The sequence below is a fragment of the Uloborus diversus genome, chromosome 3 (assembly GCF_026930045.1).
Source record: "Uloborus diversus isolate 005 chromosome 3, Udiv.v.3.1, whole genome shotgun sequence".
Taxonomy (NCBI): domain Eukaryota; kingdom Metazoa; phylum Arthropoda; class Arachnida; order Araneae; family Uloboridae; genus Uloborus; species Uloborus diversus.
The window spans coordinates 146,306,568-146,332,445 of record NC_072733.1 but is presented as its reverse complement, the minus strand read 5'-3'; the positions used below and the strand labels follow the sequence as shown (position 1 = coordinate 146,332,445).

The 25,878-nt window shown below is 32.2% G+C and overlaps 1 protein-coding gene across 2 annotated transcripts in view; it reads right to left on the bottom strand.

Annotated features, from left to right (window-relative positions):
* Positions 1–25,878, bottom strand: part of LOC129218700 (uncharacterized) — a 135,263-nt gene that overhangs the window by 88,550 nt on the left and 20,835 nt on the right. For both annotated transcript variants that reach the window (XM_054853022.1, XM_054853023.1), the window contains exons 2-5: positions 6,796–6,943; positions 5,865–5,956; positions 3,638–3,934; positions 1,166–1,309 (exon numbers count right to left, since the gene is read on the bottom strand). In XM_054853022.1, coding sequence (XP_054708997.1) covers positions 1,166–1,309; positions 3,638–3,934; positions 5,865–5,956; positions 6,796–6,920 — 658 coding nt within the window. In that variant the 5' untranslated portion in view covers positions 6,921–6,943. The remainder of the gene's footprint in view (positions 1–1,165; positions 1,310–3,637; positions 3,935–5,864; positions 5,957–6,795; positions 6,944–25,878) is intronic.

Sequence of the window (25,878 nt, the reverse complement as noted above, 5' to 3'; positions counted from 1 at the left end):
ATGCGGGACATGCGAATGCGTACCCGCTTTGGGCGACCTACCTGCTTTGGGCCACCCTTCCCTACGAAATCATACAGTTGCTTTTTCAAATTGTACGAGCTTTTGTAGTGTGCTTTTACGTATCATAGCATAGCATTTGTATTTATTTTTCAAAAGAAATGAAAAATGTAAATATTTTGTTTTTTTACTTCAACAACCCTGTCATTCTTTCTGAGAGGGTATCCAATTTCATGTTCTGCACGGTCCCTTAAAACTTTGAACTCCAATTCCTTAAGTTTTAGACGCAAATGTTTCATTTTTTTCCGTTGGAATTATTTTTTAATGAAGATTATTTCCCTAAATATAATCTCCATTGGATAATATTTAGGGAATATAATCCAATAATGCATCAAACAATAGGTACATAATATTTAATACCCATAATACATAAACTACATCAAAAAGTGAAGTTAAATTGTTTTTAGGTCGTTTATACAACTGCAAATTTGGAAAAATGGAATGTTTCACCTTTGTTGAAATTTTGTGTTCGACGATATAAATACTTCTAATTAAATAAAACTTAGGAATGGTAATTTAAAGCAAGAACATTTAAATCAAGACTTCGCATTCTCCAAAAATTGTGAAAAGACCCTAATTTGTTGAAATTTCCTCAAAACACTAGGGGAAAAAAAACAGAACTGTAGTTGCCAAGTCGTATAGTATTAACCACAGGTAAAATAATAATGATAACAATAATAATAATTTTATTATTATTACATATTATCATCCTTATTTTCATCATCATCGTGATCCATTATTATCATTATCATTACTATTATTATTATTTCTATTCTTTTTCTTACTATTATTACTATTATTATGAAGTACAATACATCATAGAATACTTAAATTATGCTATAAAAAGCGCAAATGTTGGTTTCTTTCAATCTTTATAGGTCATTATTCAGTACCGCTTTTATTGTAGTTCTAAGATGAGGTAATTCGGTTGAAAACGTTTTATCTCAGTCATTGATAATGTATCTGTATAAACATTTTCGGTCGGTGCGTATCACACAAAAAGTAAAACACCATCAGATTTAATCATTTCATTTGTACTTTTAAGTAACCGACACCTTCTGAGTGGTTTAAAGAAAAGAAAAAGAAAAGAATGTAAAACTTTGCCCACCGAGTACACTTGCGGTTGATAGACGCTCCGTCCTTTTATCAACATTTTTGTCCTTATGTTTCTCTTTTTCTTTTGTCTTCTTTGCGTCATCTTCTTTTGGCCAAGATTTACCAAGAGTCTTTAGCCCATATTTCATTGGTGAATCTATAAAGCATGCACAAAAGTTTTCTTATGATTCTCCAAATTTACTAACATCTCAGTTTTCTTATAATTATTAAGAAGTAGTAATTTGAAAAATAAATTCTCTGATACAAAAATAAATATTAATTTATTGAAAGAAAAGAAAAGAAACAAAAATAAATAGCACACTTGTAATATTTAATCAAAACCAAAAGCCCAAAATGTATTTAAGTCTAACAAGAGAACAAATTTCTGCACACTATAATTACCATTCAAAAACGGAAAAACAATAATCCAAAACAGCGGATAACGCGGAAATTTCATTGGAGTTCTTGATCCACCAAAAATGCAACACCACTCAGTGTCGATTTTTTTCATTGCTTAAATTACTTTGATAAATCACAGCTAGGTAATAGGACAAGATTGTTCCAAGTTGAAGCAAGTTTTGGAAATCATTGATCATATTTAGAATAGTGGGTTGTAATTTGATAATAATTGCTCTTTATAAAAAGTTCCCCACGTGCCACATGTTGACAACCACGTCTACTGCAAAAGATTTATTCAAATAAAAAATATCTAAGTCTCCCGCAAGAGGCCTGAAGTTTATAATTGTGTTAAAAAAATTAGTTTTATTAATATATATTTTTTTAAGTAAAGACAAAACTTTCAAAAAATCATGTTAAGAGATATGAACAATAAAGCAAGAGATGTTTGTCAAAAAAGTTTTTGCTCTCCTGCAATAGTTAGGTTTTACGCATAGTATCCAAAAACAAGAATTTTTGGAAGTTACAGGTAATTTTTTCCATCATAAACATATTATTAATTTTTCATTTCTTTATTTATTTACAATTTTTGCAAATATTGGTTTGAAAATTTGTTATCAAATAAACAGTTTTCAGTATAAGTTTTATGTTCTGACTTGCTCGCTTGAATAAAAATCATTTTTATCTCTCTTCAGATTGTAAGCTTAATTCATTGATTTGAAGAAAAAATTAATGCTATGAAATAATCGTTTAACTATTAATTGCATTTTATTATATAGCAGTACATTATTACACGAATCAAATATGAAAACACAACACCAAAACATATGCTGCTGTACACAATTATATATCATGTTAGATCAAGTTACTTCCATTATTAGTTTTCCAACACCTGCCAAGGGATGCATGAATTTTGCATGAATTTCTCGGTAAAAAAAAAAAAAAAAAAAGGGTTGGTGCCCTATAGTCTCCAAAACTTATTTTCGTGCATAAATAGCCTTAATCATGTCTAATAAGGGAAAATTCCTTTAAAATTGAAAAGACATACTGGTGGTGAGCCCCTGCGAGCTCCCATTCTAATTAATCCTTGATAGTAAGTAAATTAATTTCTGAACTTCACAGTTTTTTCTAGGCTATTTACAAAAAAGGATGATCCAAAAACTATTTTGGTTTCTTCAATTTGTTGTTGGTCTCCTAAATGCAAGGGTGTGAAAAATAAAATGCTTCATCTTTGAAAACTTCTTGAAATTCAAAACACAAACTTATTATTTACTCTTCTCAGGCACTTTTAGACGAACAATTTTATTACTTACTAGTAAACATACCCAGCGTTGCCTGGGTCAGTAATAATATTGAGAAACAATTTATACTTTCCTTTATTTATTTTTAGCTGTGCCCCGTGGTTTCACCCGCGATGTTTTCCGTTAAATAAGAAAATCGAGAAAACAAATCAATAAAAAATAATTGAAAACCTTTGATTTGTAAATTACTTAATTTTTAAATGAGCCAGTTAAGAAATGCTGAAAATCTTGCCGCCAGCAGCCGGGCTTGAACTCAAGACCCTAGGGTTGCTAGCCCAGCGCTTTACCGACTGAGTTATTCGGGTAACAAAAGTTAGAACAATTGATGGAACAAAAAATGCGTCATGATTATTATTGATTTAATTTCAATTTATTGCTGCTCCACTCCTATTAGTCATAGCGTGATGGTATACAGCCTTCCTCAATAAATGGACTATTCAGCACAAAAATAATTTTTCAATTCGAACCAGTAGTTCCTGAGATTAGTACGTTCAAACAAACTCTTCAGATTTATATTATTAGTATAGATTTAGGATTTGCTACCAATTGATATTTTTGAGCTTTAATTTCTTTAAATTTAACAGAAGCAGTAGTTAAGGTTTGTTTATTAGTTTTTTTTTTTTTTTTTTTTTTTTTTTTTCTAACTTCTGGGGCCGTTGAGCTCTTAATGGCCGCGCCCCCTACCCGTGCCGCGGGGTCTGCGGATATGCAGACCGGTGCCTGCTATACACTCATTCCAATTATCAATGCTATAGGTTCCGAATAAATCCTTTAAGAAAGTACTCTACCTTGTACGCTCATAGTTGATTGTCGTTCAGTCCTTTTATTTAAGTCTTTATCTTTGTTTTTATCCTTGTCTTTATCCTTGTTCTTATCCTTTTTATTGTTTACTTTTTCATGCCATGTTTCCTTGTTATCATTTACTTTTTCTTGCCATGTTTCCTTGTTATTGTTTACTTTATCTTGCCTTGTTTCTTTGTTTTTGTTTACTTTTTCTTGCCATGTTTCATTTGCTTTATCCTGTTTTCTCTTTACTTTTTCTTGCCATGTTTTTCCAAGGTTATGTTCAAGTTTCATGGAAGAGCCTATAAAATATGTTTAAAATAATTAATCACCAAATGATTTTTAGTGAAATTTTACTGAGATATAATTTATTAGAAAAGTTCATCCCATTACAAAAGTAAGGATGAAGGCAATATCATCCTTTACATTTGTGTGTGTCCCCTATTTTTCTGTTAAGCGAAACCTGAACAAAACAATACACCAAGGTAGAATGGTATAGTGTAGTTATTTTTTGAATTAATTTGTTTAAGCCCCCTGTAACACCGACGAGTTGTTCACTTGTAAGGGAAATTGATCAACAAAAAACGTACCTGCCCTAAGACTCGCATCTGAAAAAAAAAATTCGCATTTGCTCTGTTTTCAAGCTTATTTTAAAGCCTTTTTCGCCTAAATTAGAGCATTGTAAAAGATTCCCAAGTAAGTTTAAAAAAAATTGTGGCATTTAATCTTAGATTCTTCGCTAGATATTTGCTTAAGCAACATCTGGTAAAGTTAGTTTGGATTTGAAGAAATAAGGGTCGAATGTAATCCACTCTTTATCACGGGGCAAAATCGCATGATGATCTGCCATTGTGAGATTTCACCTCGATTTCATTAGATTTTTTCACAATTAAAAATTTGCCCTTAAAATACATCCTCCAACATTAATTACTCCTCCACTATTAGAAGTTATGTTCTTCCACTTTCAATTTTCCTTTGATGATGCACATTAAAGCATAACCGTTTAACGGATGGGTGAAATGTACCCTAAAACATGTACAAAGGTGCAATGTACAAGCTTCAGCTTCTGAAAAGAAATACGAATTTCAGTCCTTAAAGAGATGGAAGGGTTTGGATAATATTTTTAATATGTGTCGAATTAGGGGAGAGTGTTGTACCTTGCGACACTTTTCATATTTTAATTTTTAACGTCAGTTATGTGAATGAAATTTAAAATCTAAGTTACATTAAAATACCCACCCCAACATACTTCTATGCAATATATTTTTTTTAATTCAGACAGTTTGAAAATAAAATGTTGCCATCCATTTAAAATAAAAGTTCCAAGCTGCCCTAATGTAAACATCCTACTGTACCTTGGGACACATTCTGCTGTAGTATGGGAACGTCTTCATGATTCACGAAAAAGCCATATACTTGAACCAATTTTCACCAGAAAAAAAAAGAATATTTTCTTCATGGTAGTGGTTTAAATCATGAATAATTAATAATTAATTATGAATAATGAACTATGAATTATTATATAACATCAAATGTGTTTGAAAGACTTCATAAGATTATAACATTGTTCCATGTTCCTAAACATATCTTAATTATTAAGAACCATGCATATGTTGTACCTTGGAACGTGTCCAAGGTACAAAATGTTTGGCTCTCCCAAAGTACAATCACCACGTGGTTTAAGAATAACCAAAATAATGGTCAATCTAGATGCACTATCATTATTTTCTCATAGCAAATTATTCAGTTGATTAAAGTTACAAATACAAAGACAGAAAGCGAAATAAAAATAAAGAAAATATTTACTTTTGAGTCATAAAATTTTCTTTCTCTCAGAAAATCGTCAATTTTACTCATTTGATGCTGATTTTTACTATGGTACAATTTAATGGTGAAGGTTACTATTAGACATTACAAAAACATGTCTGCTAAAAATAGATTCTTAGAAATTAGCAGTGTCCCAAGGTACAAACGTCCCAAAGTACAACACTCTCCTCTACTATATTTATTCTAAATTATACATTTATAACATAGAGACATTATTTTTAATGGTATTTTCAAAAAAAATCAGCTTTTAAATACATGATTTAACAAAGTACTTTCTTGAGAACCAATGAAGTTTTACCTCTGCAATAATAGCATTGGCGAAACTAATAATTCCATAAAACAAGAAATTATTCAGTTAACTTGAGAAACGTTTATTCCCTTATAGTAATCATAGCATGCCCTTACCTAGTAAATTATCTTCAATAACCAGATCCGTAGTTGCTGAAGATTGTAAATTTTGTAATAATATCAGCAATGCTACAACTATTAGGAATAACCTAGAAAAGAAAGTAGAACATATTGCATTTGATAAAATAAAATAAAATAAGCATAATCTGAAAAATAATCTTTCACTTGATGACATTTTAAAATAAAGTAATTTATGCTATCATTATGGGAATTAAATATTAGAGAAAAATTTTCAATTTTTCGATGGATAGAGTTTTAGCAGAGAAATCAGTGTTATAAAAATGTTTTCATTAAATTTTTTGTGACTTATGCTAATAGGATTGAATAGCAATTTTTTATGCGTAGAAGAATCATTTTAAAAATTCATAATGTTCACAGTATCCCATCAGCTTTCAATAGACAAGTTTTGTTGTAACAGTTGACTGAAGCAAAAAATAATTGATTTTGAACATTGTTTAGTTGCTTTTTTTTTTTTTTGAAGGAAATATCCCCAGAAGTTTGTTAATGGCAAACTTTTAAACTGGAAACATGTTTGTTTACATCTTGTCCATCGTTTCCCAGAACGCAATATAGCTGATAAGGTTTTTATTTTTATTTTATTTTTTATTTTTTAAATTCCTGTACGAGAATAGAGGACAATTTGCATCCGTCAAAAATGCTATTAAACATTGTTCAAGGTAATGAATAGATTTTATTTCATAAGGTATCCGTTCAGAAACTTTAACTTTCTAAACATTTTGGTTTCCATTTTATTTTATAGGTATGTAACTATAATTTAAGACACGAAACGATGACCAATTAATTGGCAGAATAACATGCTGTGCTATTGTATCTCACGTTTTAGTATTTATGTTTCGGAATGATATTATTTTTCCCACTCCTCTTAATTTTATGACAAAGTAAAATGACTTTAAAATATTTTACTTACCCTAATATAATTCCTGTTATAGTGATTTCAGACGGAATTCGAAGACAACGTCTTTTAAATCTAGATCTCCAAGTCTGTTCTTGAAATGAATTCAAAAGAGGACTGCCTTCATTTTCGCTTTCCATCTCGAAAGTTGACAACTAAAATGCTAAGAGAAAAAATATATTATTTGCAGTTTATTATCAGGGCCGATCCTAGCAGGTGTGCAGAGTGTGCGCCGCACAAGGGCGGCCAAAGCAAGGGGCGGCCGCATCATGTAGTTCTTATAATCAAGCAAAATTTCTCAAGAATTTCTCACAAGATAACTTATAATAAGTAGAATAAATATGCTGATTTTTAAATGTTCAATTGTCAAAGTATGTGTCGATTTTCCGACAGCATGGCATAGTTTAAGAAAAATAGAATGTTAGGGAACATTGTGTTGGTTTATTGTACATTAATATCTACTCTTAACACACATGCTTCATTTGGTTGCAAAGTTTGTGACAGAACCGGTAATCAGGCATGGATACAGGGGAGGGGAAAGGTCCCCTTCTGGGGCATGAAATGGTGCTGTCTAAAAGGAGCACCGAGGGCGGCCACTAATGTTTACCCCCAAGCTTTTATTGACCTAAACAATGAAGACATATTTTATTTATTAAAAAAAAAGCTATACTGATTAGATACTCTCGCAAGCATTTCAAACAACAAACTATGTAACAAACTCTGTGTTTAACAATCGTGGATGCGTGGAGGGAAAGTGGAAAATTGCGACTCCCTTGATAGTAACATGTATGAATGACGAACTAAAATGTTGTACTTTTCCCCCCTTTACAATAATTTTTCTGATTAAATTCTTGAATGAACTGCCTGGTTTCAAATCAGGTAGGAGGACAGGGCCCTTGTCCCGGGAAGTAAATTTAAATGTGGCTCCAAAACGAAGATCCAAAAGGATGCCATTACCTCCTTGACGAAACTAAAGAAGGCTTAAAATTGCGTTTCTAGCACTTTACTTTCGGAAAATTTCGCTGGTTGAACCATCGATCCTAAGGATTCAATTAAGTCTCTGATTCACCTCTTCCAACTTAACTTAATCAAACATAGCGTAAAAATGTTGGCTCCAAAATCCAAAACGTGTTTTCAGACGACAGCTCTTCCTATCACCAAACGTCATATAAAATTGCTTTGGCATTTTTCGAAATTTTTGCAGTGAAGGATCCCGAAATTCATTCGCAAACATTACTACCAAAGACAGTCTCAATTAGCGTCTTTAGAGAAGCCTCTAACAAAGATAGTTCACACGCAAAGATGTTCCACTCCGGTAGAAACGTATGTAACCTTCCTTTCGACCCCTGACGAAAAAGTGGTTCGACCAAGAAGCCGACATTAAGGAACAGGTTGGCGAGACAAGTTTGGGAAAAAGCGTGCTTGAATGATCGAAAAGGCACTAAATCGCCAATGCTGATGTCGCTGCATTTGCAATGCGAATCCGGAGGTGAAGATGTTTTCTCTCTTCTCTCCCCTCTGCGGAAGCGCTGAAAGGGAGGTAATTAAGCCTCATTTGTACGATGGTTCATTGCTAAAGGGTAGTAAAAAAGTCATTGTAGAATCGTCAAGTGTAAGTTATTACGTTAGCGATACGTGATTTAAAAGAATTGGGGCGAAATTAGAATGGCGCAAAAGTATGAAACGAGTAAAAATTTTGAATCCTTAAAATAAATTAATTTTGCCGAAAAAAAAAAAAAAAACATGCGTTGTTTTTCACCTCGAATTTTTTTTTCTTTTTGTCCTTTTTTTAAATCACAATTTGCTTAACACCAGGGCCTGTCATCAGTCGGTGGACCCTGGTATCAGATATTATAAAGAAACCGCTTGTGAACCCCCCCCCCCCCTCCCTTTCACTTATTCATTTTTACGCGACATTTTTACCTCTTACATATCCCCCCCCCCTCTCTTAATTCTAAAATGAGAGTACTAGTGGGTCGGTAAGATAACTTTATATCAAAAGTACTAAATAAACGATCAGCAAACTTCAACATATTAATTAATTAGCATACTAATTTACATCAGAACTAAACATCCGAAATCTAAATATTTTATTTCAGTTACTGGAAAAACCAAAACATACTTTTTCATTGTGTTCGTGTGTTTTTCACTGTGGATTTTTGCAGTCAAAATGTTCTAGACTTTTGATAAACGCTAAACACGTCTGTTATTTGTTCCCAAACGTGCTAAATACCCCTCATGTTGTTGTAAAACAATTGTTAGAAGATCTTCGAAAAAAAGTAATTCATCATTTATTGAATTACCTTCTTAATCAATTTGGCCAGCCTGAAAAATTGAGACGGATGGACATTCTCCATATCCAATTCTAAGTTCCGCAGTACTTCTTAAAGCACGTGAATCAATTATATCACTGATATAGTAGAGATAAGCAATTTGCAATTATTCAAGATATATGCATTTTCTTAAAATCTGAGCTCCCGTTATGTGTGTGTATCTGTCTGTCGCACTCTAGCGCCAAAATGGACGGACAGCTTTATTTAAAAAAGAAATTTAAAAAAAAATCGAAAGGGGAGTTGATCGGGAGTGTTTTTAGCTAGGTTGTGTTTTTGGATGACATTAATTAACGAAGATATTAGTTAAAAACCTCTGAAATGTTTTTCGCGATTTCTGCAGTGAGAACATAGTTAAAAATTTTAAAATTTAATACCAAAATAAAGAGAAATTTTTTCCGCCTTCTGATAAAATGTGTTTGGAGCTTCTATCTTTCATAAAATTCGAATTATGACGTTTTTTAATGCAGATTTTAATAACCGCTAAACATTTATTCACGCGATTGAAAACCGAATGGGGTTGTTTCCTTCAGTCAAAAGTAATACTTTTAGTCACTAAAATTGATTGAATAAGCAAAAATAAATAAATAAATAAATAAATGACATAACCCAAAAAATTCTTTCATTTTTCCAACAGTTATTTTTTAATTAATTTTTTAATATGTCCGATTTTTCAAACAAAGCGTGGTCTTGGTGACGTCACAAATGATGCTCTTTGACGCATCTTTGTACCGCGTTTCCACGTTATGATAATCAAGAAGTCAATTAAAATTGAGCTCTACGCTTGCTATTAACCATATCGTTGCCAATACACGTGAGTAAAGATGCGAATTAAATATTTTGCTCTGTGAATGGCAACACAGAATGGCATTTCATCATTTGTGATGTCATAGACAAGAAATGTAAACAATGAAAGCGCGCAGATTTTAGCATTTTTTTTAAATATTAAACTTAAACAAATTATTTAAAAAATGGTCAGATCCTGTGTTTTTAAGCATGCTCTTTCAGAAAAAAATACTTTTAAAATTTTGGAAACGACCCCATTCATTGTTGACCAACAAGGGAATTAAAAGCAGTGATTTAAAGTTTTTATCTGTTGCCAGTTTCAATTTAATAGCAAAAAAAAAAAAAAAAAATACTTGACTTTGATTTTAAATAATATAAGACTTTTAAAAGGATTTTCAATTTTCCCTCTTGATTCTGCAGTTGCGACTCAATCGGAGGTTTTTAAAATTTTTAATTTTATCGTTCCTTGTGAATATACGCATTTGCGTTTTATTCCGCAATTTTAACTTTAAGACAATAAAAGTCTTCAGATTTCAAGCGATAAATGTTCGCATTGTATCCTTATCAACTAGAAATCAGTCCGCAGACCTTTTCCACGACACATATATAGTGACCTTTATAACTTTTTCCTGAAAATCACCTTTTCGGACAGCGTTTTTATATGAAGAAGGTTTTTTAAAAAAGTACAGAGATAAATACACAACGTCATGTAACACTTTTAAGAGTTTTTTTTTTTGAACTACTAAAGCTTAACAAAGAGTAAATATTAGGTTTATTTTGCATTCAATATCATAATGCTTCTTGAGAACACAAAAAGCGTTTCCCCAATAAGAAAAATATGCATGTTTGAACACTCAAAGCTATGATTGAAAGCTATATAATGATAAGAAATTCTCTTCATGATTTGAGCCGCACTTCTCGTTTGTGGTGTCATTTTCTTGGAATTTTCGAAAACTACAGGAATGCTTAAATTGTCCTTTCTGACCCAGAAAGGTTATTTTGTCCTTTTGAGTGCGTTATGAAAAGTGCTTAGTATTTTTTTTTTTTTTTTATTATGTTATTTAAGCACTTTTATTATACTTGGCCTGATTGTCTCGGAGAAATCTGAGGCCTGGTTTCTCTTATATCTCTGCTATTAGACTACTTAGAGACTTCGGGATTTCACTAAATGATTTGCTTAATCTTAAGGTACAACTTAGCGCTGAAAAAATAAAATTCTAAAATAAAATAATTATTTAAGTTAAGATGGAAAACCGCAAGTTTCATGTAATTTCCTCATTAAATGTTTAAATATAAAACCCATTGTTACAAATTTTGTTGCCTTTCAACACTAATGTTAAAAGCAATCATAATGAAAATTTTGAATCAAGGCTCCTCTGAAGCAATCATGAAATTAGCAAACATAAATCCTACAGAGGAACAAGGATTAAATTTTAGTGCCTACTACTTAAAGTTTTAGACACGTACATAGGTTTTCTCCCTTTTAGTGGGGAGCATTTATATTAAAAACGTGAGGGTAAAATTATTTTCTTTCTGAAATACATTTACACTAAAAAGAATAAAAGAACAGAATGTTTTTAAAAATACCAAGCACTTTTCATAATGCACTCTAAAGGACAAAATAGCTTTTCTAGATCAGAATTCATGTATTTTTCGAAAATTCTACGAAAATGACACCACAAATGAAGAAAAGTGCGGTTCTAGTCATTTCAAACCAAACTTTCCCAATAACAAAAATATGCATGTTTCAACACTCAAAGTTATGATTGAAAGCTAGATAATAATAAATCCTCTTCATGACATGAGCCGCACTTTTCTTCGTTTGTGGTGTCATTTTCAAAAACTACAGGAATTCTTAAATTGTCCTTTGTGACCCAGAAAAATTATTTTGTACTTTTTGAGTTCATTATGAAAAGTTCTTGGTATTTTTTAAAAAATTCTGTTATTTGTTTGTTTACAAAATAAGTCAATTTTTGTTCTGCGCACTTGGATCGTAATGGAAACACAATGTTGTCAGCCCCGCCTTATCTCGTAACGGATAAACGAAAACCCCGCTTATACGAATAAAATCTCCAGGAACCGAATATTTCCCAATGTTAGACATTTCGCAATGTTAGGGATCCCGCTTAATCGAACAATTTCCCCGGTTAATCGAATAATAGTGATCAGCTTTCGCATATGTTTTAGCTGAGAAAATTTTTGAATACATAAAAAATCAATTAAGAGCAATTACTGAAGCAAAAATTAAAAATTGTATTTTTCGGCAAACAACCGGCGGGGGAAAAAACATTCATAATCCATCAAAGCATATCCACTATTCTATTTATTTTCTTTTATCGTTGCCATTACCAACAGACAGTTGATAATTAAATTAGAAAACACAACGAAATATAAACATTGCAGAAGATAAGAAATTGATAGATATTAATTGCGTAAAACACGGTAATTGAAGTTTGAAAGGTGCTCCCAAAATACCTTGAGCAAGGAATTCACTATTACGGACTGTCTCCAAAAAATATTAACTGAAAAAAGGTGTCGGAACAAAGATTCACTACCCATAGTTGTAAGTGACATATAATTTTCATACATACTTTTATTTACTTAGCTTATTTAAAACGCTTTTTAATAAAAAACATGTTTCTTCTATTACTTAGATATTGATTTATTATAACGTTTTAAGACAAACGTTGTCAATCAGGAAAAATAAATTAAATTTCCCCGCTGATTCGAATAATATTTCTTGGAACTCACGGTATTCGTTTAAGCGGGGCCGACTACCAGTTTTCCATTCAGTAGGGAAATTCATCACAGACCTCTTACGATCAAGAAAAACCATCGTTCAGCTCGCCTTAAACCTTATCATACTGCCCTGTGCAGGTAAACAGCAGTAACTGCAGAAATGATTTTTCAAGATATTTGAAGAAACGCGTTTTGGATTTAATGCTAACAATAGGAAAGTGTTGGAATTAGACGTCTTTATCGCGCGTTATTTTCAGCGGAAATCAAATAAGCGAGCTTGTACAGTAAAGATAACGCACAATAGATGACAAAAATGCAAAAAAATCAAAAATGAAAAATTTGCAGTTACTGCTTTTCCCCTGCACACGGCAGTACAGTATTGCACCATTGATATCCTTAGACCTCATTAACAATTTCACTGATGATCTCCGGGGGGGGGGAGGGAGGGGGAACTAACCTTACGGACATAGCTTTTTCTTCCGTGCCTCTGGGGGTGATGGGTAGTGATTGGTGTTTTCGGAGGAAAGGAAGAGAAGACAGAATTAATAAGAGAGATGGGGAAGGGGGAAAGCCCGGTAAATGTATCTTTACAGAGTTTCCTAAAAAGTAACAACGACTAAGATCATTCAGCAGTTTTCCAAAAATCATTAGTGGGTCCCCTTATTAAGCGTGCAAGTTGCTCCGATATTCGATAAAGTTCGATAATTTTCCATGATTAAGTAGGAAGAGAATAAGCTTGATCCATTTCGCCGTACGAAACTATTCAAAATAGTTATACCTGGATGGAAACAATTAAAAACTCATGTTTAAAACTATTTTCGTCCCGAAATGTACTCGAGAGAACTCTTACTGAAACTTCAATTTGACAAATTCAACAGAATCTAATAAAAGTGAAAATGTTTTAGATTGTGCAAAAAAAAAAAAAAATAATAATAATAATAATTTTTTACAAAGGTCGGTAACATGATAATGAGTGATAGTCTTTCAATGATGAAAAGTAATGAAAGATGTCTAATTTAAAAAATAGCTTTGATCCCACAAATTCAATTCATTTCTGGTGAAATGATTCAATGTTTTTCGTAAAACAATGTTTTTTATGCTACGTAATGTGTACTACAGCCTATATAGAGCTAATATTCTAATGATCAATAGGCAATTTCATTAGTTATTTCCTTTTATATTAAATTTACCTTGACTTCAATCAGTTTGGTATGTATTCTCATTTTCCCAATTGTATTGTTTGCATCAAAAATAAAGATTGCATTAAAAATTTGAGTCAATAAAATTCATAATACACTGAAACACTTTATTACATAAAATAAGAATATTTACATGATTAGTTCATTAGTTTGCTTCCATATCACTACATTTCTTATTGTTGTCAGGGTAACAAATTAATTACAACACTACATTTCACTAGAAATCTGCTCAGATGCAATGATAAATAAATTGGTTAGAGCAATTTTTTTGTCATTTTGAACTGAAAAACATTTGAATTGCAACAAGCAACATTTTGAATTTGATTTTGTGAACAATTGTAGGAGAAAATTGAAAACTTTATTCCCAAATTGTATCCTTTCTTCGAAAAAATGTAAACAATAATTAAATAATATACTATTTCCATTTTAGAACAGTCTCAAATTTCATTCTATGTATTACACTAACTTATATTGCGTAATATAGAATAACATTGCAACTGTAACGAAAACCCTTTAAAGCGGCCACCCATTTTGAACGGCCGAAATTTTGCGGAACGAAGGGGTGGCTGCTCAGAGAGGTTGCGCTGTATAAGGTATATTTGCAGATACTAAGGACATAGACGCCAAAATAAAATTTGATTCATATTGTTTGTTCAATTTATGGTTTAGGCTGCTTTTACGATATCTAACACATTCTGAGAAATTCCTAAAACAGATAGTCCGTGGGACAGTCAACCATATTGTTTCATTCTACGACAATGGAATTGCAAAATGAAAAAAAAACAGCAGGAATGAACAAGAAAATATTCCATGGTTAAAATACTAAAATATCTTGATTCTAAGTTGAGTAGAAAAGAAAGTCATGGTTTTCTTTCTAAATTTTTTGTTTTCATATTTTTAACGTAATGAAAATACGTTTTTAACAATCGTTTCATAGCTGTTGACATCCATCGAACCGGCTGATAATGTTTACGTGAAATAATTCTTAAGTTAAAGCGTTGCTGCTTGGAAGCTTGGTCAAAGCTTTTTTACTATGTATGCGGAATTTAATGAAAAAGAAACGTCATAATTTGTGAAAATACGCATTGCTACAGTATTTCCTAATAAAGATTTCATTTTAAAACATTGCATTGGGTTAAATAGCAGAATCAGCTACAGGTCAGAATGAGCCGACTAACTAGTAAGATCGCAGAACAAGCAGCTCTGACACAGAACATTGCAATCTATGGTATTCTGAGATGCATAATTACAGTGGCTCCCAAAAGTGTTCGTACACCTACGACTTTCAATGAAATATGACCCTATCCACTGGTTAGAATTAATATTTCGGAATAGGTATTTAATTATAAGATCTATGATCAATTTTCAACAAAACTACATGAATTTTTTTTTTTTTTATTATTTAAACTTAATGATTAATGACCACAAACAAAATACAGTTATTGAGAATATTGAAAATATTGAGTCATTGAAAATAGTGAGTAAATGTCTATTAAAAATAACTTAAATGCATAACATACTGTTTTATGCATATACCATAGCATGCATCATGATATACACGATATTATCAAGAACACAATACTTATATACATGTTACTCATTTGTGTAATGTATGCATACAAAAAGGGCTCGTCTTAAATATGATAAACGTTGAATAGGATACTTTGGGCTGAAATGCATGCTAAGAGTTAAAAAATAAATGAACAAAAATGGCACAACACAGTAAAAAATTGTTTTAAAATAATTTACGAGAGCATTTCGTTTACTGTTACCATCATTTTGCATTGCCTTCTTCGAAACTGGTTGCGTATTCTAAAGAGAGTTGATTGTAGAAACATATATGATTTTTTGAGTAATTTAAAAGTTTTAAAAAAATAATAAAATAAACCTCACAAATTAGTACATACCCGTGTAGGTAAAACTGCATTTAAAGCACCTCTAATCTGGAGACGAGTCCGCACAAAGAATAACCAGTGACTTTCACTAGAGAGACAGTTATGAGAGTTTTCAACATTTTTTTTTTTTAATCCAAAATAAATTTCGATACATTTGTATGAATAAGTCGTATGAAATTTTTAAACTTTATGCAGCCACAAGATGTCCCGTGTCAGAGCTTAGTTTGCATAGGAATTCTCAGAAGCTAAAATCTGTACTTATTTTATTAGGTGATTTTTTTACACGTTAAATAGAATTCAGATAGTTTATAGCTAAAGCTTGCTGTCAGAAGATCAGCACACCGCATTTATTTCGCTGTACAGGTTCGTATTTTCTTAGCTCCCTTTTAGCTGCGTTTCTATTTGACAAGGCTAGGGTAAGGTGGGGTCCCGTTGGTTCATGTTCTCTCGTTGACCCGATTAACTTCTCGGTGGACTTGACCTCTACATAAAATGCCACAGTGAAGTGTGAAGTATTGCATACGATGTAATTAAGACTTCGCTTGTTCCTCCTTGTTAAGGAAAGCAGGGAAATCGGAGTACGGTTGTGTGTGCGGGGGGGGGGGAGGGGTGAGATGCTAACACATTTTATTTTTTGTTTAATCTTTTATTGGAATGAATGTAACTAAACGGTCTGAAGTTGCATTTTCACGTTGCATCCGTTTCACCAAAGCATTTCTTACGGGGCATCAATTTTTGCGCAGGAGCTCAAATTTCTAAAACATAACATTGAAATATTTGTGACATGGGTTTAAGTTACATCCATAGATCAAATGAAAAACAAATAATGGAATTTTTATTCAAAGTGTATTATACAAAAGAATCAGAGCTCAATTACCAACCAGACCAATTAGGCTGTTGGCCATGGGTCCCCAATTTTTAAGAGCCCCAAAAATACTAAAATTGCTGCAGTTTCTATGTAAGAAAATTAAGGTACTCTCCTGAATTTATCTAGTTTTTCATGTGTACAAGTGTGGGTTGCTTTGAATAAGTGATTTAACACCTGAACACCCCTGAAACTACCACCCCTGATTCTTTATTAATGCTTTTGTTTATAAGGTTTGACTGTAGAGGACCCCCAAAAAATTTCGTTTATTGTCTACATTAGTCGGACCCTGAAAATATTACATACAAAGATCCGATTCGTCACACATCACGCAAAGCGAATATATGCATTGCAAGAACTTACAAGTTGACCGCAATTCGTTGAAGCCTTGTTACTAAACTTACTAGATATTTACTTCATGTAGTGAGTTTTTCTGAATGTAACTAGACTGCCAACTGATTATAGCAGAGCAAACATGCTGGAGGCAGTCCTTGTTTCAGAAGCCTACACTTTGATTTAGAAATGCATAAAATGGAGTTAAAACTGCATAATTTGGGTAAAGCAGCTGAAATTATCTGAAAACTAGAGCTGCTAGAGAAACTTTTAAATTTATTTCTTCGTTTAAACCATTTCTTTAAATTAAAAAAAAAGAAGAATACTCCCCTAAAACAACTCCCGTAGCAGACCAAAAAGGTTATTTTGTTTTTACAACCTCAATGATATAAATCAGCAAAAGTGGAAATAAATAATAATGTTTCTTCCCTCAATGATCAGTAAAAGGGGAAATTTAGGGCGAATTCATTCTGATTAGTAGATGCATTAGTTCGCACAACGCTCAGGGGTCGAACGGCGCGATGACACTTCTTCCAGGCCCACTCAAAGAGAAAAATCGCGGTATCAGTTGCGGTTTTTCAACAGTAGCAAATGAGTACATTAGTTAAAAGAGAAGAACGATTGAACATCTGGAACTCTTCAAATCTTCAGATACAAAAGGCTTTAGAATCTCCATGGGGGGTGTGTCTCCCCGACTCCCGCGAGGAAATGGCAACCCTCCGCCAAGCCAGTTCACCGTTGGCGACGAATTTGTTCCTAAATGTCGGCTTTTGTCCCAAAACATGTTTTCGTTAGTAATTTATTTTCTCTGCGGAGCTTACAAACCGGTCTCGAAGTGAAAGTTCTTCTCCATTATCTATATTCTTTGCCTCTAATTCCACCCCCTCTCACTTAACGTATTGAAAAACAAACTAAAATTGCGTTTATCAAACATCAGTTTCAAGAACTTTTGGGGAAAGACCCCGGATCCCAATTTTCTCCAACGCAATCACTATACCTGAAAATTTCGTTTTTAGATGGTTCCGTGGAGCCACAGCTTCTTACCTAAACTAGCCTGAAATTGACTTCAGCTTCAAAAACACAGTTCGTGAGGGCACACTGAACCCCCGCCCGCTCTTAGCCCCATCGTTATCAAACAAGGCTTAAAATACGATTTTGGGACTTATGTTTCTAAAGAATTCCGGAGGAGAACTGCCTGGCTTATGTAACTTTTTACGGCGCTAGGGCATATCCATCAATCGTCGAGATGAGGTGGACAAAAGTCTATAGTTATATTTTTCAGATATTAATGTTGAAAAATATCCGAAAGATCCGTAGAAGCTTCCCAGTTTTGTTAACGTCACCAAGGATAATATAAAATTTCGATTTTAGAAATATCCGCTTAAGAGCCCCAAAATCCTTCCTTCCCAAAAATAGCCTATAATGGATTTCAGTTCCGAAAAAAATTTTGGTTCGGAATATTTTCACGTTTCCCCTATTGTTTTCAAATCTAGCCAAAAACGGGTTTTTGAAAAAATAGTGCGGAGAAATTACCGGAGGATAGCCGCCATATCCCCTACCGTCACCAAAAACGGCCTAAATTTGCGTTTTAAAGTTATATTTCGAAATCTTTCGATGGGAGACGATTGAATCTCCCTCCCTCTTGCAACGTCAACAAAGGTAACCCAAAATTGCGGGTTTAAAATTTCAGTTTCGGAAATTTTTCGGGAAGAACGCCGATCCTTCCTAAGCTACGGTCTTAAAAAATAGCTTCAAATTGATTTCAATTTTGAAAGAATTTTAGGAAAGAACTGCAACATTACTTTCACCTAAAGTCTCGAAAAAGTTCCTAAAATTGAGATATGTGACGTAGATTTCGAAAATTTCTCCATGCACCTTGAATATACTTGACTCTTTTATCCTTGCAACCAAACACAACTAAAGATTAACCAAAAATATTTTTCATACGCCAAATTTGATAATTTTCTTGGAGCAATCATCCTCCCCTGAACCCCTGACACCTCCCCCCACGCTTCCCCTTCCGCTGTCCCTTCTCTGATGTCACCGAAGAAAGACTATAAAATGCGTTTTGGTATCTATTACTTTTTTCAGAGATATATATTGTCCCTAAGAAGTTTCTTTCTATAAAAAATTTCTTCCTTTTTGTAAGATCATTTTTCTGTCCCCCCTCCCCTTTTTTTGAATTCGAACTTGGCATAGAAATTTAAAGAAAGATTTATATTGACGTTCAAGATTCGTTAAAATATGCAAATTACTCTTGAGGGGCGGCACATTAGGTTTTTGCACACGGGCGGCCGACACCCTAGGATCGGCCCTGTTTATTATCACATGGAATAATCCAATTTTATAATTTAAATAAAATGGTATAAATATTTGATCAGTAAAGCAGGCAAAAATTTAGATATTTCAAATGCATTAAAGTGTTCATGCTTTTCCTCCAAACTTAAATAACTTATACTCGTAGATGAAAGAATAATGTGTGAGAAAAAATTATTGAAATGTATATTTTTATGCACTAATAAAAAGCAGAATGCACGTTTCTTTTTTTTTTTTCATTTGGAAATTCAGAATGACATATTTTTTATCATCTTTGTCAAGCTGTAAGCATTCATTAGCGCTTAACTTACTATGTATTATGTTCCTAAGAAGTGGCAACCGAAACCATTGTTGGTTCAAGAACACTTCTCTTATGATTAATTTTTCTCGTGCAACATCAAAAAGAACTTAAGTTAAAACAACTTACTCATTTACGTCTTATGATATTTACAATGAAATAGTAATATGAAAATAGAAAATTAGCTCCTTACAAAGTGAGTAGCTCATAATTAACACACAGCACTTTAAATGACAAAAAAAAAAGTGCCTGTGCACCGTCATTTTATCCTGTGATTTAATAACCCTAGAAAAGTTGATTGTAATCCCATAAGGCCTTGTTAGGATTCCGGTGTCATTATTAAGACACCGAAGGATCGGGTGGAGGCTATGATCCTATTCAGCATATACTACATGGATGTGCACAAAGGGTGTGCAAGAGGGACCAAAAATAGAAAATTCATGCGGTGTCCTGAACGTGAAATTTGTCCTTTCTTCTTTCTATTGGAGAAAATATGGAAATTTTGATAATGTTTTTGAATTTATCAAATGTGGTTTAATATGTTTCCGTTTAATAGTACTTCTCGGCGTCTTCTCAGAGTTGGCCTTATTGGAAACCCGTATTCCTAAAAAGACCCATGTTTCCAAATTGTCTTTCTTTGTTGAAACTGCTCAAAAATATAATGAAAAATTAAATTTCTACATGGGAATATTTTCTTCTTATTTTTTATGCGTCGCGTGATGAATATGCAAAATTTGGAGCCAATTGAGTCATAACTGAGAGAAATACTAGGTAACTAGGCTATGAACCTTAGGGTGGCCTTATTTGGTGCACTTACCTTATGTTTCTACAGTTTAATTATACTAGACATTTAAGTATGATAAATAAATTAAATTTTCCTACAGTTAAGTATATATAATTTTAAGGACTTAATGAAAGATTTTAGAAAAAGAAAATTTCAAACGTAGCAAAATTTTTAATTTTTATAGCACTCCTGGGACCAGAAAGAAGAGATGTGTAACAAATGTAAACATGCAAATAAGTCCCGTAAACACACTTTGGCAATATCGCATGCTTCTATCGAGAAAAATACTGTATTAATTTCACTTGATAAACAAATTGATGGCAACCGTAATTAAAATTACAAATTATGTTTTGAAACAAATTGAAAAAAAAAATCTAATTTTTGCTGTTATTAAAAAATCATACCATAATGGATAATATACGACTGAATCATTATACAAAATAGTTAACAACTACGTATGTCGCTGTCGAAAGTGCTGAGGACATCGAGAAAGCAAAAAGTGCTAAATCTTTGAATAATTTGTTCAGTGATGGAGGCACTGCTGGTAATCGGTTAGTCATAAATGAGAATGGTTCAAATATATTTCTTTTTTTTAATGCAATCTATAAATCGTTTTCATACAAAAGTTCACATTTTAATAGTCAATTTAGTTGAATTTCTACAGAAGAGTTATTGCTGATTATACAACTTTAGTGAAAAAAAATTAATTTGTATCATTTCCTCTTTTTCAGTTCCAGAACTACTCAGTGAAAAGAATATTTTAAAATACTACTTCGTTACACAACATTTTTATTTAATTAAACTCACCCTTTGGTTCTCAAAAAAAAAGGGACATTTTTTAAAAAAATTTCTGCTTGATTGTCATTTAAAAGAACACAAATAAATATGGTAACAACAATAGCGTATAAAAACCTCTCATTTCAAAATCAACAACCATAACTGAATTAATATTTAAATTTTTTTAAACGATCATATGAAGTCAATTACTTACCAAGATCATCAAACAGTAGTCGATGCGGTTGGTAGATGAATAAGAGAACAAAATGAAATAAAAAGCGCAGGCGTTCAATTTGTGAAAAGCTATCCGGCCTGAAGAAAGAAATTGGAAATGCAGTAATCTAACGCCGTTACTCGTTGAAAATGGGTTGTGATGAGTGTAGGCATGCTGTATACGCGATATTCTAAAATTACATGAATGAAAAGATGTAGAATGCGGTATCATGACCTTTTGGGGTTGGCGATGCAATAAGAATTCGCCAAAACTGGGAAAATATTATTTTCACATATTTACGAAAAACATAGGACTTTGACTTCAATATTAAATTCAATATTACTTTGAACTTCAATATTAAAATATTTTGTCGAAAAATAAGGAGTTTCGTTTCTAAATACAAGTGAAAACGTGCCATAAAGAAACTTAGTAACGAAACGCAATTTGAATTAATATTCATTATTTAAGTCAGAATTATAATTTTAATCTAATATAAACAAGCCTCCAGGAAATGTATGATATTGATTGCGAAACTTCTGTTAACTATGGCATTAAACTTGCATTAATAATGCATTAAAACTTTATATACATATTTATATGTGTATAGCTGCCCCCCCCCCGAACAATATAACCGGATAACTAGTACATTTCAATAAATAAAGAAAATAGGGTATTTAGCAATCACTTGCTTAAGGGGTTACAATTTAACATACAAGTAGCTACACCGTACATAAGTCCAGGTACTGACGTCCCTGTATAACACGTAACATCACGGGTTCGATATTACATGGCATAAAGTTTCACGGTTTCGATATTACACGTTACAAAACTTAAATTTAATACTACACGGTTTTAATATAACACGAATTTTAAAAGATGGAATTTCATTTGTGTTTAACACACTGTTGAAAAATGCATAATAATCACTCTTATAAGTTTTCACTTTGTTTTTATGTAACTCATACGAGGAATTGTCTGTCTCCGACTCGAAAGTTTGGTTTCTCCGTATAACACTAACTTTTAAGTTTTAAATACTTTATTTTTCTCAGTGTTTTAAACATAAGCTAAATTTGGCAACGAGAAATAAAAAATGTAGCCGAAACAAAATATAAAATAAAATAAAAGGAATGGAATAATTCCATTTATTTTGTTCTATATTTAGTTTCGTTGTTGTTGCTCAGACGAACTTCATTGCTATAGAAAAGCTAGATTTTTTTTCTGATAGAATGCGTTTTGTTTTTAGTAAAGAAAGTTGATTTTTTTTTCTTGTTGTGCATAATAGTTTTAATTCGAGGTAGGTAAAATAATTAAGTTGTATTGTTTATTATAAATCTAATTTTAGATCAGAGGGTCATTGTATGTTCTGGTTCCTAGTTTTCATTTTTATGTCTTACTGAGCCGAAATTTCAGCTATTATAAAATTTGCACCTTAAGACTTGGTTTCGATATAACACGGTACACATTCCTTGATTCCCAATATTTCAAAGTCTCGTATAACATGGTTTCGATGTAACACGAAACACTGTTTCGATATAACATGGTACATATTGACATGATTTATAATATGTACATAATTAATTAGTTTAAAAAGTAAGTAAAACAAACATTTATGAAAAAGTCTCGTTTAACACGGTTTCTATACTTCACGGTACGAATTAACTGCGTTATACGAAGGATACCTGTACATAAATCCCGTTTCTTGTAGAACCTTGTTAAGCTTTTAATGGTTTAAAATTCAATGAAAGATTGCTCAAACTAAAAGACAAATCACGAGAACTGAGATGATTTGACCGAGATCCGAGATTTTTCGAACAAAAATGTTTCGTTCGAAGAGTCAGACACACCTGCATAGAGACAGAACAACAGACACACATGTCTACATCTTATCTGTATTTTGAAGTTACTTTACATTTAAAAACGTTTTTCTATTTTTTTTTCTTAAGCCAAAAAGCAGAATTATGTGACGCTACATTTAGAGTTAATTTTACGAACATGAATGGGTTATTAAAAAGAAAAATTATATTTAAGTTTAGTTAGTGGAAATTTTAATAGTTGTATTACTTATTTTGCAATACAATAGTTTTCACCTTGTTTGAATGATAATAAAAAGTATTAGTTACACTGGGTTTTAAAGGCATTGTCTTTCTTATATTAATCGTATTTAACAAGTATATTTTGCAATACAATAGTTTTCACTTTGTTTGAATGATGATCAAAAGTATTAGTTACACTGGGTTTTAAATGCATTGTCTTTCTTATATTAATCGTATTTAACAAGTATTTTCATAGTTTACTTTGGCGATTCCAAGGGCTAACTCATCAGTGGCGAATGTTCCGATTGCAATTCCTTGATCTGTTTATACTACTCAAAATTAAGGTTACATAGCCACAAAAAGTATAATTGTTCATCATATGCATTCATATTTGTAAGTAAAAAAAACAATATGACATTTTATACATATTAATTGTATTTACAAGTAAAGTATATAAAACGTCCACTAATACTGGTAATTTATCGGAAAGAAGAGAATATAATAAAAATTGTACTCTAAAAGTAAATATATTCCTTTTTAACGTAATAGTATTTGAAGTAAGCAAAAAAGTTACACATTAAAATCATTTTTCCATATTCATATAAAACGAATGAAACAAAGTTTTATATCGTTTATAATTATTGAATACCTTTAAGAGAATTCGTGAAATCTTAAAATTCTTCACATCTCAATCATTTCTCAACCACAAAGGCGATTTCTCGCCAAATGTTACCTTTTTTACATGTGTTCCTAAACTTAATAATTTTTTTTTCTGTATTTTTATGGCTCGTTTTTTATGCAAGCAAAATGAGGAAACACGATAGAATCCCAGATACTGAATTCCGCGCAACAGTGACAAGTGCATCAAGGTGAATCGAGTAGAAGGTATCGGGTGTATTCTGATAGAGGTGTAACTTGATTGTAGTCGTAACAGTTTCACTATGGTTCATCAAATCATTAGTGTGACGTCTAGGTTGAAAGGATATCACCTGTTATGTAACACTGAAAAATATTTTCTTCATTTTTTACCTTATAGTATTTTATTTTACGTGTATGAATTAAAAAGGAAATCATAAAGGAAAATTAGTTTAAATACAAGCCGGAAGCGAAGCTGTAAATGTCGAAAGCAATGTTTCGGGCTATAAGGGGAGGGAGAGGGGAGACATAATTGAGATTTGTGAAATGCTTATCTCACGAGAAAAGTATTTATTCATTATAAGTTTTCTCACATTTAATTAGAAAACTAATCAGCATTTGTTCCATTATGTTATTGTAAAAATATCTTCACGTCATGACAATCTTTTAAAAGTCAATTAATTTCTCAAATTTAATGTAATCTTAATCATTTTAATTCTTTGCGCTCAAATGTTTTATCATTATTTATGATTTATAAATCATTATCATTATTATGATATATAACTTGTTTTAGCATCCGCAGCATCTCTTATTGCAATAATAAGTTCTTAGACGTATTCTGCCGTGGACTGGTAAGCGGCAGTATCTGCAGAAATGAATTTTTGCGCTTTAGATGGAATACTAACAGTAGAGAATTGCTGAAATTAGGGGTTTTCATGTTTTTTTTCCAGAGGAAACCAAATAAGCAAGTTTGTACGACAAAGCTAACGTACAAAATAACAAACTGACAAAAATAAAATAAAAAAGGAAAAAAAACTTGCAGTTACTGCCCACAGGGCTGATTACCCAAAAGGCTCGGGAAGCTGGATCTTCCCCTCAGAATTTTCCGGAAGCCCAGAAATTATTGCAAAACTGCATAAAAATTTCAGATTCAGTTCTTAAAGAGGTTGCAAACCTTAGAGCTGGTTCAATCAAATCTGACCCAACTGTATTATAATGCACTTTTACAACAATTTTGTGACATGAGAAATCTGTTTCAACAACAAACGGCCTTTCATTGTTGAGAATTACAATGCAAACGTATGTAATGTACCAGGGGCGGACTGGGAAGGAAATTCGGCCCTGGCAACTGTCAAATCAACTGGCCCTTGGGGAGGGGGGGAGAGTACTACAGGGAATCTGAAAAACGTGCATTCTTATGCGAGTAAACACCGTAAATACGCAATGCAATCTAATTTTGTAGTTTTGCGATTACAATTTACAAATTTTTATTAATTATATCATTATATGACTAACATTAAATGCCTGATAAAAAGAAAATTAATTCATTTGATGTTATGTCCCTTTCAATTGATTAAACATGAGAGGGAAAACGTATTTCAAGAAAAGCAATGTTTTCTCTCCCTCCTTTTTTTTAATTTTTTTTGGAACCATTTTATAGTTTGCAACTAAATTTAAAACAAATGATTAAAAAGCGTTTTGAACAAAATGAAGAAAAAAATGTTAAAGGCATAGGTATCGAAGAATATAAAATTATCATTTTTTTCCTTTCTTCTCATTCAATAGATCAAGTCCGCCTCTGTTAAGACTTTTTGACCATTTAACTTTCAATGCAAACCCCCTAAATGACCGGCTAAGGTGCAATGATGTCCCATATTACTTACCCTCTGTCCA